We start from the raw sequence: 16,430 nt of genomic DNA on the forward strand, positions 1-16,430 counted from the left end.
AGAAGGTCAAATTATCTTTCGGCGACTGCCGTTTAAATCGTACGGGCCACTCCTATACTCTGCCAGTTCATGTCGTATCCGACCGGTAGAGGGCGAGAGGGTGAGAGAGGGAGGGGCAGAGTAGAAGGTACAGGCTTGAGTTTCCCCGCACACAGAGTTCGTAGGGCCATAGCCGGCTGGCTATAGCTTGCCTCTGCAGTTCGCCGGCTATTTCCCATTTGGCAGGCGAGCCAGACCCAGCACTTTTGGTGCCAACCGATAATTGGACGAATCGCAGTCATTCGCATCGCGCGAACTACTCTCATCTCTCTCTCCCTCCCCCCCGTCTCTTACTTTTGCGCCGCGCGCGCGCTTCCTAGCGTTTACTCTTTCTCGTTTTCCCTTTCTCTCCGAATCCCGTCTTCATCTCCTTTCTTCTCCGTCTCTTCCTCTTTCTCTCAGGATTTCGGTTGAACGCGATTCCTCCCCGTGTTTCCGCTCACCGTGTCCTTCCGACTCGCACCCTTTTCCTTTCTCTCCACCTCAGACCATTTTCCCGCGCGTTGATCATCCTATTCTCCGTCTCCATCCTTCAAAGGGGCCATTCCCGCGAAGTTTTAACCGTGCAAGTATCCGCAGTAAGAGTCCAGTCCCGGATATCGTATCGATAACCTTTAGATGATCGTGAAAAGGACCCGAAGACGCCATAAAGCAGTGGGTATTCCGTGAATGTACGCGTTGCTCCGCGATTTTTGGCACCGCGGTACGATTATATCCCCAGAAACTGTTGGGATAAATGGTCTAAACACGATGGAGAGGATAATGTTGCCGTATCTACCGTAAGTCGTGATCATATGCTGCACGATGTTCGAATGAAATTAATATTTTTGTTGACCCCTTGCCCTTCGATATCGTGTCAGACTCGTAGTGCAGATTTTATTTAAATGCAAATTACATACTATTGCTCTGTTATCTGTATTATACCTTATACCTCTATTATACTTTAGAATATACGTTGGCATAGAATACGACTGGAATTTTATTTTATTTTTAATGAATTACTGATAACAAAGTTGTTAGAGCGATCACAGTTCAGAAATAAATCATTGGGCCAGGGCTGAAGTTCTATGTTTCTGTTTTAAGCAGTTGTAATACGAATGTGACCTCATTTATATTTTATTGTGCGTACACTCTTTATTATATAATATTTCAGACAAGATGTTCTGACCTATAGAGAAATTCAAATTTCTATTCCTCTTCAAGTAAGAAAATTGAATTGTTAATAGTACTTGAGAATAAAATTGTGTTTATAGGAAAAACGTGGACAGGTTTGTGAAGTATACCACGATATAATAATTCTAGAACTACACGTGTTTGCATACAGTTTGTCATACACATGTTCATCTATTGAAACCCAAGCTTTAAGAGGCTTAAACCAGCTCGTGGTAAAACCGAGGATTTATGTCGGAAGCAATCATAAGATTATTGAACGCGAGCACGTTCAAACTTGTTTATTCAAAAGACAAGAAAAACAGTGGTGCATGGTTTCCTTGGTAAGTATTTAATGGAAAATTTTAATAGGAACTTGTACCTGCCTCAGTAAACAAAGAGACGAGCGTAATAGTATGAAAAATTCAAACGTGTAACATGAAACTGTGTAGAACTTGAAAACAGAGCACCTGTACTCGCAATATTTTCGTACACAAATATTACAAGAATATAATCTTAATTTCTTGTATATTTTTCTAGAGTTTAATATTGTATCATTTGTAGAAATGTTCGTACTGTTGCATTATATAATTCATCATGCATGCTCCGTTTGCCGAAACGATCACACATACTAATTCAATTGCATGACTGTAATAGTGAACGAAGCGCACAATGAAAGGCCCCTTTTGAGTCTATACTATCTCAATATCTATCTAGCCGTGTACGGGGAATACTATAATTTATTGAAATGTTCAATGAAATAGTTGTAATAGTTAACAATGCGCTACAATAGAATCCCTGCACATCGATACGCCAATTCCTTTCGACGAGACATGCGAACAGCGGTACAGTAATACTCGCTTAAATTCCACAATTTTGTGTCCCTGCAGTGAAATTTACGCGAACAGAAAAAAAACGGGAGGAAGCTATTTCCTTCCAGGAACTGACTCGAGCGTAGCCTGACAAAGGCAGAGAATCGATACAGTGAGCGAAAGCGGGACAGATACAGTCCGCCGAAAATCGAGGGTCGAAACGCGGGACTTCAAAGCGACGCCGCGCGCGTCGAATGCAAACGTGCAATGAAGAAAATTTCAATTGCAGTCATTTTAACCTTACTTTCTCAAATGTAGTGCCAGTAGATTTCTGAAATTGTTCTGATTAAAATGATTCCAAACACGGTGAAAATCGGTCTAGTTTTACCGACTTAATGTACTTAACGAAATTAAAGGTTCGCTTTTCTCAAATCGATAAAACTAAATCGATTTACGTCGCGTTTGAGATACAACGATAAGAAATGAGTATGAGCGTCAACGACTTACTTCTATCTCACTTCGTATTCTGTTTCATTTGCGATCTTCGTTTACGTCAACGTAATCAACCAATAATGTGTCCTCTTGCCACACTTGCTTCTTCACTCTGTTGGACATGTAAATAAACGTCCTCTGTAAACGGTATCAGGATTGTACGTAATTTTTAAATATTCCCTAAAATGAAGAATTTCTCATGGCAATCATGTTGAACTACGACCGAGCCAAAAATGACTTAAAGATACAGGATGAAAAATGGTAAATAACCTCTAAGCATGGTTAACAACGGAATAGCTAGACACATTGACCAACAAACTGTCCATTAAAGAACACGCACTTAAATGTTTCTAAACATATGTGCGCGCATGTGAGATGGTAAATGAGAAAACTGTAGCACAATCGAACGTGCATGTATAAACGCAGGCCTCTATGCATGTTGAAAGAGGAAATCGAAGAACAGAACCAGTTCATTTCTCGGAAGCCGGTCTTTAGTAGGCTCGAACACGCTTCCGTTGAAACAATGGATTTGCATTAGAGGCAATCACAAATTCACAGGGTATTAAGCTCATGTTCGGAGGCGATGGGGCATAGATGCGGAGGATGCAAAGAGCGCGAAAAGGTGACGGAGCAACGGAAGATAGCGACCGGGGGTACGGGAAGTATGCACTATCTGCGGGATCCATGCTATTTGCGCAAAGTGGCCTAACCCCGCCTCTTCGCCCACTTCCTCTCGATTCGACATAACCGCCCGCGTTTAGTCGGTCTGGAGGGTAATACATTGTTTGCTCTTCGTTCGCTAAACTAAACCGCATTCGGAATTAATTGCACGTTAGAAGGCCACGGGATAATTAAAGCCTCCCCGATTACCTTCGCTAGCTACGCTACGATCCCGATGCATTCCTGTCCGACGTCTTCGCCGAAATCAAGAATTGTAATAAAGCAACGCCATTACACCGTAATGAGGACACGTTGATCAAAGAGATGGAAGACTTCGTTTGGGTCTTAGAGACTGTTGATCTTTTGTAGCGGAAGGTTGGAGCAAGCTTTCTTGAAATATATCGTTTACACGAGGCTGCGGTATAATATATTCGAGAATTAGTCGAAGAAGCGCGTTTCCATTTCAGCATGAAATGTTTAGTGACTATGTAACGGAATCTTCAGATGAATATTAATATTGATAAATAGAATGATTATTAATGTGGGAAAAATTATTAATTTCTGTACCTGTTTTGTTACCAGATAATTATGTTTTATATTTGCTGTAATGGTAATGATTATACATGTTAAACACTAATGCCATTTATTTTATAAAGTTAATTGTTTTATTATCTCTTTACATTTATTTAATCGATCTATTGATTAAATTCAGCTCCTGTCAGTGTAACGTCATTATTATGAAATTTAATTTCATTCAAAAAGCATATGCAACATGAATATTGAAAAATCTGTTTATTTTCTGACATATTTAAGATTGAAAAATTAAATAATTAAAAATGTTGTAAATTAAGTGTATAATTAAAGTATCATAAAATATTAACGTAAGTAATTACGTAATTAAAAAATGATTAGTTCTTCTACATGCACTCAGTAAGATAAAGAAACAATCGCTTATACGGAAAAGAAGCAACCCTCCTAAAAGCTACCAGAGATAGAACATACGCCGTGGTCTTTGAAAAAATAAACGAAAGGATGGGCAAACGCCAACAAACCCCAATCGACTTCCCCGATAATCTATTGCTTTTTTCCTCGGCGCGGAAAACCGGCCAGGCAAGGGACCAGCAAGAAGCCATTGTTTCTTCGCGTACGGCCCGTTTGATTGTGCTAATGAAAAATGGGAAAGAAGTAAAACCCAGCTAATGGTTCTACATCGGAAAGTATCAGGGACGTTGACTTTTCGGCAGAGCAGCAGGATGAGTCAGGAATTGAATGTGATCCAAAAGAGCTTATAAATGAATAACATCCATAAAGGATAAGATATCGTGAAATTATACCTATTATCATATATCTGCGGCGAAGCAGTTTTTTTGTGACACATTATTGATGATCATATTTCTTTCCGGTTATGAGAATTATCGACCTCGTAAATATTCAGATACCGATAGTTTTTGCACACGTATCCAATGTAAATGTCCAACGGTAAACTTCTCCGATATCCGACAGCTTACATTTATATTAATAATAATCGCTAATTCGAGATTAAACTTCAATAATAGATTTAAGCGTTTAACGAAAATGGGAAACAGGTTTACAAGTATCATTTGATAGAATATGAGTGTACCACAAATTTTTAGTATTTTACCTTACCGTTAAAAATTTATTACTAATTGTACATTAATTAGTTATAAGTAAGAATTTATGGATTTCGTTATTAATATATTATATCGGAATTTCTCATATTTAAATTCTCCTTTATTTATTGTGACTCTTTAAGCACGTAATTTATATAATTTATATTATTTTGAAGTTAATTTAATTTTTATACAGTTATTATTTACTATTTAAGCTACTATTTAAATGTTTTATTCAGTTTGTCTGCCGAAGAATATTCGATCACAAATTTGTTATACTGTTTACATGTTATACTGTTATATTAATTTGTTATGCCTATTAAGGGAAAAGAAATATTAATATTTTTGTAAATATTGCAAATAATTATAAATATCTGCAATTGTAATATTATGTCCGTATATTGCACTTTAGTTAAATTTAATTTGCTACTAATAACAAGTTTAATATTATAAAATATAATTACAGCTTATTTTGATACATCGAAAGAGACTAAATAAAAAACGAGTACATGTACTCGTACAAATCAATATAATTTGATTGAACCTTCAAATGTCTAAAATTTATTTATGAAGTAGTATTTACATATGAAGTAGAAATATTATAAATTCATACTGAATTCTTAATATATTAATGTGTAATAAAAAATACATATAAAACAATTGAAAAGACCCATCGTGACTCTATGGCAGCAATTTTGAAAAGAATTTTTATTCGGAGAAGTTGGCACCAATAACATCGACATTTATTAATTATAATTTTGTGAAAATACAATTCCATCTGGAAATAAAATTCGTGAAAAAATGCGGCCACATTAAAATATACTTACTGTCACAAATTCATAAATATTCAAAATGCAAGTTTTTTCTAAATGTTCACAGTTTTTATATTAACCGTAAAATGTGCATCAAGCACCACCGGCGACCTGTGTCTCATCGGTGAGATAAGGCAGGTGAAAGAATATTTGCACACAAGTCGATAAGGCAGACAACTCTGGCCATCAACAAGATATGAGAATAGATTGCACACTTGATACACATATAGTAGATCAAGTTAACTGCTTTACCAGCATAGAAATTTAGACGCTCTTCTCTGACCTTCATAAACAACAGTCGATAGAAGAATTATCAACTGAAGTTGATAAAAACTATTCAACATAAGTCTTATCAACTCCAATGTATATAGAAAATGTTTTAAATCTGTTATATTTTTATATTTTATACTAAAGTTTATTCTGATTTTTCAAAATTAAATATTTGAAGTACACCAAAAACTTCATAAAATGATTCCAAACGATTATGAAATGAAAAAATGATAACGAAGTTATAAGGGCTGTTGGTGCTTAATTAAAAAAATGTTGAAATCAATATAACTTGAATTATTTTAATGAATTTATTTGAATTGGTTTCACCTATTTTAATATTCTGCTGAAATACTTCAAGTTTTGTCGTTTGAAGAGCTTTCCAAAATATTGTTAAGTTCTAAAAGCTCTTGCATTTTGACCTGAAATCTCTAAAATTAAAAGAAGAATGTAAAAGTAATCTCTAATCTAATAAATCTTTATTTCAATCGTAAAAAACGAAAGGCGAATATAAAATTAATGAGAACAGAATTTATTATAATGTTTTGAAACTAATAATAATATTTTAAAAATTGTAAAATGTAAAATTAAGTAACCTTTCAAAAAATATTCAATATTTTGAAAATCTATATTTTCAATAAGCTAATTCTGTTTTTAAGACTTATGTTCAAAGCTATAAGCAAAATATATTAAGAAAATTTTATAAATGCTTTTCATTATTGTGACAAACGTAAAGTAATATCGTTATCTTAAATTACAATTTATTGCATAAATATATGTAAGATTATTTTTATTTGTTTTAAAATACATGTACGAGTATAATAATTTTCATGCTCTGATTTTTAAAAACCATAACTGTTTCCATCAATCGATTTAAAATGGTTGTCTGTAATGCTAATAATCTGGCAATAGTTGGCAACACTGTTCCTTTAAAAGAATAGTACTTCATGCGGTACCTGACGTATACAGAAAGTTCTTCCCATCGTGTCATCGATTTATATTAAACATGTAATTGCAGGAAAGGTAAGACATAAAGTATAAAGTGTATTATATAATTTTTTTATGAAATGCCATTATAAACATTCAAAATTCTTTTGCAGAATGAAAAGGATCAATCTATTTTAAGCGCATCCGGTGAAGACAAATTACCCCCAGGGGTGGGGTCTGCTGTCATTTAAAGCCAAAGAAGTGAAAAAGTTATGTTGATCACGTAAGAAATAACATTGAATAATATAACCATGGCGCGACCTATTGTACCTAGTCAGCAAAAGTTGGCAGAAAAGCTAACTATTTTAAATGACAGAGGTATTGGAATGTTAACCCGTATTTATAATATAAAGAAGGCATGTGGCGATGCGAAATCAAAACCTGGTTTCCTGTCTGATAAAACTTTAGAATCTTCTATCAAGACAATTGTCAGGAAGTTTCCCAATATTGATATTAAGGGACTCCAAACAATTACAAATCTACGCAATGAAATTATTAAGTCATTATCGTTATATTATTATACTTTCGTTGATCTGCTAGATTTCAAAGATAACGTTTGTGAACTTTTAACTACAATGGATGCTTGTGGTGTACACATGGATATCACAATAAATTTTGATTTAACCAAAGGTTATTTGGATTTGGTTGTTACATACGTCAGTTTGATGATACTTCTGTCACAAGTAGAAGATCGTAAAGCTGTCCTAGGTTTATTTAATGCAGCCCATGAAATGGTACACAACCAGTCTGATCCTAGTTTTCCTCGCCTGGGTCAAATGATTATGGATTATGATGCGCCATTAAAAAAACTTTCAGAAGAGTTTGTTCCACATGCTAAATTATTGAAAAATGCTCTCACTTCCTTATGGCCTATTTATCCAGGAAGGAACTTATCTGCTGATACATGGAGAGCAGATAAAAAACTGAGTCTCGTTGATAGTCCTGGGAAAATACTTAAAGCAGTAGCAACGGATACCATGTCTTGTGAAACTTTAAGTTTAGACAGAATAGAAAGATGGGTAATTTTAGGTTTCACACTTTGTCATTCATTTTTAAGCCAAGAACAGCCTAGTAAACTCTGGACCACAGCTTTAGAGTCAGGTTGGGTTTTAGCCCTGTTCAGAGATGAAGTAATTTACATTCATCAATATATACAAGTATTTTTTGAAAGTATAAAAGGATACAGCAAGAGGGTGTCTGAAGTGAAAGAATGTTATAACCAAGCAGTACAAAAAGCAGGTTACAGACATAGAGAAAGAAGAAAATTTTTAAGAACAGCTCTGAAAGATTTGGGCTTAATTTTAACTGACCAACCTGGTCTTTTGGGACCAAAAGCATTATTGGTTTTAATGGGACTATCTCATGCAAGAGATGAAGTTTTATGGCTTTTAAGACATGGTGTGAATCCTCCAACACAAGGGAAAGGCAAAGGAAGAGGAGGAGAAGATTTAGTGGATCGTCAATTGCCAGAATTATTATTTCACTGTGAAGAATTAAGAGCATTAGTGAAGAAATATTCCCAAGTACTACAGAGATACTATGTGCAATTTTTATCAGGGTTTGATGCTCCTGCATTAGATCAAATGATTCAGAATCTCCCAGTTTGTCCAGAAGATGAAGGAGCAATTCTTAGTGACATGTGTTCAAAAATAGCTAGTCTAACAGTGAAACAAGTTGAAGATAATGAACTTTTCGATTTCCGTGCTTTTCGATTAGATTGGTTTAGATTACAAGCGTATATGTCTATCGCAAAGTGTAACATGAATCTTGCTGATAATAGAGAATTAGCATCATTTATGGATACAGTTGTATTTCATACCAAAATGGTGGATAATTTAGACGAAATGTTGGTTGAAACATCTGATTTGTCCATCTTTTGTTTCTATAGTAAAGTATTTGAGGATCAGTTTCATATGTGCTTAGAATTTCCTGCTCAGAACAGATATATTGTTGCATTTCCCTTAATATGCAGTCACTTCCAAAGCTGTACGCATGAACTGTGTCCAGAAGAACGTCATCATATTCGAGAAAGAAGTCTTTCTGTTGTCAATATGTTTTTGGATGAGATGGCTAAAGAAGCAAAAAATATCATTACAACTATTTGTGATGAGCAGTGTAATATGAGCGATAAGCTGTTACCAAAACATTGTGCTTTAATGATCTCACAAGTGGTGAATCGGAAGAAGAAAGATAAAAATAAGAAAAATATGTATGAAATTCATAAACCTGGTACAGAAAGCTATAGGAAAACAAGAGAAGAACTTACTACAATGGATAAACTTCATATGGCATTAACAGAGTTATGTTATGCTATTAACTACTGCCCCACTATCAATGTCTGGGAATATACCTTTGCACCACGAGAATATCTACATCAACATTTAGAATCAAGATTTGCCAGAGCACTTGTTGGAATGGTCATGTACAATCCAGATACTAGTGAAATCGCTAAACCATCAGAACTCTTTGTTAGTGTTAGATCCTACATGAATGTCCTTCAAACTGTTGAAAATTATGTACACATAGATATAACACGCGTATTTAACAATGCTCTTCTTCAGCAGACCCAAGAATTAGATAGTCATGGTGATAAAACTATTGCTTCCCTGTACACTCAATGGTATTCCGATGTTTTATTAAGAAGAGTTAGTGCAGGGAATATTTGTTATTCGGGAAATCAAAGAGCATTTGTCAGTCTATCAGTAGAAGGAGCGATACCTTTCAATGCCGAAGAATTTTCCGATATCAATGAATTAAGAGCATTAGCTGAACTCATTGGACCATACGGTATGAAAATGTTAAGCGAGAATTTAATGTGGCATATAGCGAGTCAAGTACAACAATTGAAAAAATTAGTAGCCGGCAACAAAGATGTACTTATCGCTTTGAGGACAAATTTCGATAAACCAGAAGTAATGAAGGAACAATTCAAGAGATTGCAACAAGTGGATAATGTATTACAACGAGTTACAATTATAGGTGTAATTCTAAGTTTCAGACAGTTGGCGCAATCTGCATTAGTCGACGTCTTGGAAGAACGCATACCTTTTCTTTTGAGCTCAATTTTAGACTTTAGGCATCACTTGCCATCCGGAGATCCCATGCGTGTTGTTTCGGAAATGACGTCAGCGGCAGGTTTAACCTGTAAGGTCGATCCAACGTTAACGGCAGCTCTAAGGAGCCAAAAGTCAGAAGTTGACGAGGACGAACATTTGCTCGTCTGTTTGCTGATGGTTTTCGTAGCGGTGTCGATTCCAAAATTGGCACGAAATGAGAACTCCTTTTACCGCGCATCCCTTGAGGGGCACTCTAATAATATACATTGCATGGCGACTGCTATAAATAATATTTTCGGTGCGTTGTTCACTATTTGTGGGCAAAATGATATCGAAGATAGAATGAAAGAATTTCTTGCTTTGGCAAGCTCCAGTTTACTTAGATTGGGACAGGAGGCGGATAAAGAGGCTATTAAAAATAGAGAATCGGTGTACCTTCTGTTGGACCAAATTGTCCAAGAATCGCCGTTTTTAACTATGGACTTGTTAGAAAGCTGTTTTCCGTATGCATTAATACGAAACGCATATCACGATGTTTATAAGCTTGAACATTCGCAGCCATGAAAACATTAATAAAGAATCATGTACTTTTAGCTTGCCACTCAGGGCTCCTTTTCTACGTCCACTTTTACTTTGGATATTATTTAAAACGATGCATTTTTGTATAGATCAGTACCTCCTATTTCATATTTGATATCTGGCTTTGGATATATTATGACATAAGTACTATATTTTCTTTCTCAGTATTTCGTTGTATATCGTATATCGTATCGGTACATAAGGGATGTTGTTTTATATTATCATAGGCGAAGTGTAAAATGCTGTCTGTCTAAGAATCGAGATACACACGTATCATAATATAAATATCACTCTATCCGCTACATTTTTTCTAATGTACAATTGTAACTTTTACAATAGTTTATAAAATAAATAAAATTATCTACAAATTGTCTCTTCATTTCACTTTAAGCTCGAACTCGTATTATATTTGATTCCCTAAAGGAATTGTTCTTTAAAGCGTTTAATTTCATGGATTTAGATTTATTTTATACAAGGCATAACTGTTAGGCTGAGTAATAGGCTGATTATAAAATGTTAATATTATAATAAGTTATTTATGATAATTATTTTTAAGCGATTAACATTATTTTATTTTTGTATTTATGAAATTTCGATTAAGTTTTCGCAGTTCTTTTCTTAAGAAATTGTATTTTATAAGGATTATCAGATGCAAAGGTGAACAATACAATTCTATAAATGTAAAATGTATGCTTTATTTACTTCTTTACAATGTTTTTGTTTTTTCTCTTTAATCACATTAACATAACACAAGAGATTTACAATCATATTCCTTTTTATTTATAATATTCTTAAAACACTCGCCGCGTTCTAAACATTTGAGAAAAAGAGAGAGTGGTGGTCTGAAGCTACGTTCAGGCGATTGGTCAGTATCATGCTCAATAAGATTTATATAAAAAAAAACAAATTCAACTAAAACGGTACAGCTAGACAGTGTAGGTATTACGAAAAGAAGTACAGAATATAAAAACACTACGGCACATCGAATGTAAAAAATAATTCGGTAGTTCTGGTAATATTTCAAGCAACGATTTGAAAGAAACGTACGGTCTTGGTGAAACGAGACGACTTATTTGGCAAATGAAACGTATCGGAACGGATTAAAGGGAACTAATATACGAGATGTAAATAATCTCAGATGCACGATGTTGATAGGTCACCACATTTTTGGATCGATAGAAAAAATATAATCTTCGATTTCTTTTTTGTTTCTTCCTCACTAACATTATGTACAAGTGATAGAGTAGTGTTGTATCGCGTCACAATGACACGGGTCTGGATTAAGATAGGTACATAGAGAAGATGCTGATCCTCCTAGAGAGATGCTCGTTCGTGTCCCGGAGAGTACGTTTTATCACAAAATGTGCAGCGGAACGCACGATTGCGGAATAATAATAGAACTCGATCTTAATCCAGACGACGCAGAAATGAATAAGCTTAAGCATACGTAGTAGAAACTTCTCGGGGAAGGATGGGGAGCCGGAGGATTTGGTGGTAGTGGTGTTGGTGGCAGTGGTGGCGGTGGCGGGGGAATGGGGGGGGGAGAACAAATGATGAAGGAAAACGTACTTTTGTTCCTTAATCGTTATGCTTCTCATACGGATAAGCGACGTCATCGTCAACTAGATACTACAACTTGGTCCCATTCCACGCTCGTCTTAGGCTTTTACCTGAATCTAAGTAACTTTACTATTCCCATTCATGTTGTCCTTGCCTTATCACGCGAGGACCGCGCACTGTACTCTTTTTGATCGTATATTCAGTCGTTTGAAATGTAACTATGGCAGTGAAATGGAAGCAAGGATAATTCATCACGAACTATATTTGAAACGTCGACCGACTCGTCCCGAGTAAAATCTAATCACACCTACGTCACGAATGCTGTTCGAATGGCAGTGTCCCGGACGCAAAAATGATCAACAATACCGTTCTTTTAAAAAATATCTACGATTTCACCGTCGCGTTGACTCACGGACTTACCGCGGTATCGATAAAACTCCACGTTGCCCATTGTTTTTACATCGAATGATCTCCCAACGAATCCGAGTCCCCCGGGTCCTCTTGCCGCAAACACAGTTACCGTAAATTACCGCGTCACGTTTCGAATAATAATAAATCTAAAATACGAAATCCTTTGGCTTATGAGCGAGATCGATTTTTATCTCGCCGCACGCTATCACGAATGGCAGTAAATCACATTCACGCCGACAGACGTGAATTCATTACGTCGAATCGACCGAGAAATCACGAAAACTAAATCAAGCAACGGTCGGACGAGCGATTGCGAATGGGACCAAACGGAATCCCGTTGCATCTATAATGCAAGAAACTTTGAAACTTCTTATATAATCTACATCGAACGATCCGTTCCGGTCCACGCTGGATCGTCGTTAAAACTCGTCACCTTAAAAAGTTAAGTGCTCGATTACACGCACGTACAGGCATTCGTTTGTCATCCTTGTTAACTTCCGTCCCGGTTACAAAATACAGAATAATATTTCGCTATTATACAGATCTGATATAAAAACAAGTATTTTTTTTGTATTCGCTTTACCATTCCTTATGGTTATATATTTACCGTTCCCTGATGATTGTGCCGTATGTATACGCAATCCACGTGGTACACGCATGCCATGTATATATACACACACAATATCAGCGTATGTACATAAGTTAACACTCTCTCTTTTATTCTTGCACGCCCATCCTCTGTCCATGCCCTTTCCTTTTATCACACCTCGTTCCGTTTTTCCTCTCTTACTCACTCTCACGTTCTCTCTTTCTCTCTCTCTCTCTCTCTCTCTCTCTCTCGCTCGCTCTCTCTCGCTCATCTCTCACATATGATCTCACACGATCCGCTCGTTTTTTTTTTATAATCACATTGCGACTATTGTACATTTCCACACGACCCGCAAACTCGTATTTCTGCGATTTGGCAGACATGTCCTTTTATTTTGTTTTCTCCATCCCTGGAAACGTTCCTTCTGTTTCGCATGCCCATAGGATTTTTCGAATCGTTACGTTCCTTTGCGAATGCTGACCACTACTACTTTGCCGTGACGTTGAACGGTACACGACGAAGCGGAAACGCCTCGTTAGAACATGGAAAGACAGTAGACTGATAAGTAAACATATTCGATTCTCGCGGGGATAGTTGGCAAGCTTCGTAGTATTATTATCAAAAAGTATAGGGAGAAGGCTAACGCTAAGCCGCGAATGAAATCATCGATGAATGGCTTTCGATCTGCGACGATAACGGTTTAACAACGTCTTCGGTTGTTATCCCCTATTGTTTCATATGGAAATCTCGCGGGGAATACTTGGACAAAATCTGCTCAAGAAGGCTCGACGAGGGACGAGTTTAAAATGGAAACAAAAGAAACTTTCAGTCAATCGTGTATAAACATTTTGGCGTTTCGAATAAGGAAGTGTGTGTTATATGGATATTGTATACTGCGCGAGTATTCGGTGCGATTCAATGGTCGAATACGCACGAATGTTCATCAATCGCATACGAGAATGCAGTTGTGCATGAATATGCTGCTTGAGCCCACGTATGTATATTAAAACATGTTTATATTTCAAGAGGAGGCCTCGTCTTTGGTCCGCCATGCGCATAATTTAAAGCGCGTTTACGGTACAGCCCCCGATAATTGCAAGTTAAAAACCGTATTTAAATATAACTTATAACATTTGCGATAGTGGAGATAAATTATCATCTGCAATAGATAACTAATCAATAATAGTAATAGTATAATAATAATATAATAATAATAATATTATTAATAATAATAGTAATAATCATAATTATAGTAATATCAGTATCAATATCGTTCTGTCATTACTTTTATCCAGACGATCGTTAATGAAATATCGCTATAAAAAGATCTGTTTTGTGTTGTCTGCTTCTCTTGTATTTACCATAGTCTCTAATAGCTTTGCTCTTTTCAATTGGCTAATAAAAATTAGTATAAGAATATTAAATATCATTAATTATTATGCAATGGTAGAGATCAAGTGAATGACCTGCAATAGTTTGGTAATGATGAGCGCCCCTCTTCGCTCCAGAAAGCAGTACAGCGCAATTAGAATACTTTTAAATCACGATTCAATATTTAAGTGTATCTTAAAGGCTACGTTAAATATCTTAATTAATTAAATTGAGTTGCATTGGAATAATAAAATCCTAACGATTAAAAATGTAAATGCGGATAAAACGGAGGATCGTATAAAAGGAATAAAATGCGTTACGCCCGATGAGAATGTTGTCGTCGCGTAGAAAAAACAATGTAGAATAAAAATCGCGCGCGTGAAATTCGTAAAATGCAAGGTACGCTCAGCGGGAGCCTTTCAAAAATTACGTTTATCATTCTAACACTTAATCCAAATATATATTGTCGTCTCCTGTCCCCCGCTGAACTTCCTTAGGTCATCTAGCAAACAATCTTATACATCCTTTGAAAAAGATTTACGCTTTCGGGAGCGAAAAAATGTGCGCGTCTCGACTTCATCCGGAAATCGACAGTCGACGCATCAACGTTACTATGCAATCTTGGCCATAAATGTTCCTTATATCGAACGGCAAAAATACGCTACGTTCAATACCACAATACAATATATCGTTTGCTGTGCGAATCCAGCGTTGTTCATTCACATAACTTTGATCGATACGTTCACTTGTTCAAAGAATTTCGCGGGCAGAGAAGTCTTTCTTTTTTTCAACCTTGTTTTCGATCTCATCACGACGCGAATACTTAATGGCAACGCGGAGGAATATGCGGAGAAACATTCAAAAGACAAATTACATAAAACCGTACGAGATAATACAGATTACTGAGGATCATCATTTACGATCCAACCTATTATTATGTCCAACGCTGTCATTCTTTCTTTCATCGTTCCCAGAACGTCGATGTCCCTACGACAGTATATTTCGCTGACCCGACGGTCGGCTCGACGAACGGAACATCAACAGAGAAAGTTCGATATATCACCGTTGACTTCTAGCATGCATCGTCATCACTTCGATACAATTCCAAACCAGACCCATTCTTTACGTGAATATACTTATATACGAAATAAAAACGTGGATCGGCGATCGTCGGTATTTTTTCTTTTTCCTTTTTGTTCACTTTATCGAAACTCACTCGATCACGCTTTTCTCTCTTTCATTCTTCCCCCTTCGTTTCTCGTTTACTCTCTCGCGATGCAAGACATCATGTGTCGGGTGGATCGGTTCTCGTTTCACAGTTTGGCATTGTTAATTAGAACAAGTTACGGCGCGACGTTGAGATTATTTCTCGTCCGTGGTAGTCCCCTAGGATCGTCACACCTTGTTGTGATGCCTCATCTCGTAGGCTGCGGCCCGACCGCCTCCCCCGGAGCCCGAATAGGCCCCGGCGTACAGTTCTGGGTGATTGGAACGGCCGTAGTTGGGTGCTGCACTGCTACTGGCTGGCGCACTAGCTGTGGGAACCGAGCGATAGCCTGCTTAAAGTTTAGAAAGGATTTCATCTATGAAATATCGAAGCGAACGTAATGTGTCTGGGCTGCGAATGATCACCACGCGATATGGTACAATGAATGATACGGAGGAGCAGCGAATAGTATGATAATCAACTATGTTAGCCATGCATTCGAGGGTTCCACGTATCGTTGCACAATGCTGGCCGAACATTTACTAAAATTTTGAAAATTAAAGGATTATTTGACGTGCTACTCTTTTAGTCTGTTTTAACTTCATGTTTATCATATGGTTTTATTATAGTGTTCCAGAATGCGTTTCTTTCGTAGTTTCTTTTGTTAGGAACATTCTAAAATTTGTAAGTAGACTTTTAGCATTTAATGCTTAACATGTAAAGAGTTAAAGGAAATTTGATTGACAGAATCAAAATTTAAAATAATAGAATTAGCCCTTTAGTGCTCTTTCATTGATTTTTGATAAAG

At 36.4% G+C, this 16,430-nt stretch overlaps 2 protein-coding genes across 4 annotated transcripts in view; one reads left to right on the plus strand and one right to left on the minus strand.

Moving 5' to 3' along the window:
• The first annotated feature begins 7,100 nt into the window (after positions 1-7,100).
• On the plus strand, positions 7,101-10,852 carry Hem (Nck associated protein 1 Hem). The gene has a single exon (XM_031981797.2). The coding sequence runs from the start codon at positions 7,101-7,103 to the stop codon at positions 10,467-10,469; it is 3,369 nt and encodes a 1,122-aa protein (XP_031837657.1). The 3' UTR covers positions 10,470-10,852.
• A 313-nt stretch (positions 10,853-11,165) lies between these two features.
• The window catches only part of kuz (zinc-dependent metalloprotease kuz), a 163,626-nt gene continuing 158,361 nt past the window's right edge, over positions 11,166-16,430 (minus strand). The window contains exon 15 of one of the 3 annotated variants that reach the window (XM_031982006.2): positions 11,166-15,950. In XM_031982006.2, coding sequence (XP_031837866.1) covers positions 15,811-15,950 — 140 coding nt within the window. In that variant the 3' untranslated portion in view covers positions 11,166-15,810. Of the gene's footprint in view, positions 15,975-16,430 lie in introns of all 3 variants that reach the window. The other 2 variants (XM_031982005.2, XM_031982004.2) reach the window with 2 other exon arrangements.

The sequence above is a fragment of the Nomia melanderi genome, chromosome 3 (assembly GCF_051020985.1).
Source record: "Nomia melanderi isolate GNS246 chromosome 3, iyNomMela1, whole genome shotgun sequence".
Classification (NCBI taxonomy): domain Eukaryota; kingdom Metazoa; phylum Arthropoda; class Insecta; order Hymenoptera; family Halictidae; genus Nomia; species Nomia melanderi.